Genomic DNA, 2571 nt, shown 5'->3' with positions numbered 1-2571 from the left:
TCCTTCACAATAGCCTTTTTCTTTGACGTTAAGTTATAAAAATAGTGTTGTCAATGTTGTGTTGAATAATACTGATCTTAAGCGTATTGTTATATATAATAAATATATTTTATTGTATGTACACTATCTCAACAAATAATACAATCGTAAATAATAATATTACAGTTGTATACAAATCAACTAAAGTTTCCATCCTGATATACAGCCACAATCTTCATTGGCAGACAGTGCATCAGAAGAGAGGCCTTTTGTAAAAGTGATACCAGAAAGCAATTAATCCAAGTATAAGAATCTGTCATCTTGCATAAGAGAGGCCACACTAAATTTGGACGAGACCCTATTATGGTATGCTCCAACAAATTGAAAAGAAAACTGCCATCCATTGTGCAAGGACAAACGTGGTGTTCAGAGGCGACAGATACTTTCACACTGGAGATAAAAACTTTCTTGCTTCCCAAAAGGCTCCTCAGTCTGTGCGCACAGATAAAGCTCAATTTAGTGTACTGCTGCTACTCTGAGACTCCATAAAGCAAGTGTGACACGGTCGTGCACTAAATAAGGACATTTCTATCATGTTGGACGTTTTCCCCAACTGAACATTAATGCATACACGATTTTTACTAATCCGTTCGGATTATATCCGATATTAACGTTGTCCACACCATTAACACTGGGGACTTGTCCATCATTGTGCCATATGGTCTACTTCTTTTGTACCGAGAGATTGTTTCACAGCATTGCAGTGCGTTTCCCTTCTATTCTTATATCAGCACACAAATCCACTCATAGCTCTACTTTTAACTATTGGCCACCACACACAAGTTGGCAGACGCGTTATCTCTCGCTCGCTCCTCTGTTGTGCATCAGTACAAATACTAGTACCCGTGCCTCCTGATTTCTTCGGGTTAGTAAGGTTATCTTTGGCGCACATCAGTAGATTGTCCTGTGCTCAGTTGAAAGAATTACACTTTGAATGCAACTACACGTCATCTGTATACACCTCACGACATGTTAATCACCAGGTATCCTAATATACAAGCCATGAGGAAAATAAGGGCGAAAACGATTACGGCAAGGATTGTCATGATGCCACCTCCACCTCCACCACCTCCTCCTCCTTCGTCGTCTTTGGGCTCCTCTTCACAGATAGAGATAACACCAACCGAGGAATTTCCAACACTGACGGTGGACTTGAGCTCCGCGCCTCTCTCCTGTTTCGCCTCCACAGCCCACGGTGCCACCTGGACCTTCATCTCCATCTCCTCCCTCAACTGCGAGACCTGTACAATTTCAGTCTCCAGGTCTTTCAAGTCTGCCGTGTCGATGTTCGCGTCGGCGTCGTACTTCATGTTCTGAACGCTCATGGCCCGGGCGGCCACGGTGGTGGTGGAGCCCGTCATGCCCGTTTGGATAAGGTGCCTGGTCGGTACCTTCAGGGGGAAATCCTGGCTTATTTCCAGAGACCTTTTCATGTCCACCTCCAGTAGCTCCATGCTGCTGGAAAACAGCACCCATAGTCGCTCGTATTCGGCCCTGTCGTCCTTGCTGATGCTCTTATCCTTCAGAAGAGTGGTCAATTTAGTCCTGTTGGCCACCGCCAACTCCTGTGCCTTTTTGCGGGTTTTCTTCAGTTCTTCACGTAGATTTTGGGAATCCGAAGTGCTGCCCAGAGCTACGACCAGATGCCTGTAACACGCGGTCACTTTGTTCAGGGCATCCAGCATGGTTTTGCACTCCTCTTTCCCCATTTTTAATCCTTAAAAGTTAAATAAATAAATGATAAAACCGTGGCAACAAAAGCTGATGCCCGTGCGCTCTAAATAAAAACGAACTTCTACAGGTCTCGTTTAGTTTCCGAGGTAGGAGCAGCCGAGCTTCACAAATCCACTCAGCTCTCTCGTCACAGCAAATTCCTTTCCATCCATGTCCGTTGTTCGCGGTGAAGAGCAGTCAAGCTTAGGAATACACGGATATGTAAACGGCTTTATTTTGCTTTCAGAGATTAGCGTCCGCAAAACCGTGTAGAGAGCAACTTGCCACTCTGAAAACAATTTCTTCTCTATGGAATGATGCGTCCGACTAGTTTTGTAGTCGATAGTTGTTTTCAGTCTCTAACAGGTGTTAGGCATCCTTTTCATCCACCTCCAAACGGCAGCCTGGGAATCCGTTGTCTGGCAGAGTGAATAAAAGACTGAATGAATACTGGAAATCCTTGTGTCCGTGTTGTTGCTTGCTGTCAAACGAAAGCAACGTTGGCACCTCTACCGTTGCTTTCGGACGATGCCGAGACAACGTCGTTTGTGGGATATTTTCAGCACTGGGAGCTGTCCACCGTTGCTCTCGCCGTCGAAGATTAAATACCACCAACGGCTTTGTATGGCTACATGCACGCGCCCACTGGGTAAAAGCTCTTAGCTGCGCACGTTTGCTTCCGATGACAGCGAGAGAACCACGAGAAACACCTCTACGATTGGTTAGTTTAGCAGCCCTTTCAGGGATTGTCTAATTCAATTGGTCTGGTTGATTTCACTCATGGGCGTAAACTAGTTGAACGTGGTGACGCGTCGTGCC

General features: G+C 45.4%; 1 protein-coding gene across 1 annotated transcript; it reads right to left on the bottom strand.

The window, feature by feature from the left end:
* Positions 1 to 231: 231 nt before the first annotated feature.
* Positions 232 to 2359, bottom strand: si:ch73-167i17.6 (regulator of G-protein signaling 9-binding protein). The gene has a single exon (XM_063188159.1). The coding sequence runs from the start codon at positions 1746 to 1748 to the stop codon at positions 1002 to 1004; it is 747 nt and encodes a 248-aa protein (XP_063044229.1). The 5' UTR covers positions 1749 to 2359; the 3' UTR covers positions 232 to 1001.
* Between the last annotated feature and the right edge of the window lie 212 nt (positions 2360 to 2571).

This window comes from Engraulis encrasicolus, chromosome 22 (genome assembly GCF_034702125.1).
Source record: "Engraulis encrasicolus isolate BLACKSEA-1 chromosome 22, IST_EnEncr_1.0, whole genome shotgun sequence".
In the NCBI taxonomy this organism is placed as follows: Eukaryota; Metazoa; Chordata; class Actinopteri; order Clupeiformes; family Engraulidae; genus Engraulis; species Engraulis encrasicolus.
The sequence above is the reverse complement of the archived record's forward strand: the minus strand, read 5'-3'. Positions and strand labels throughout refer to the sequence as shown.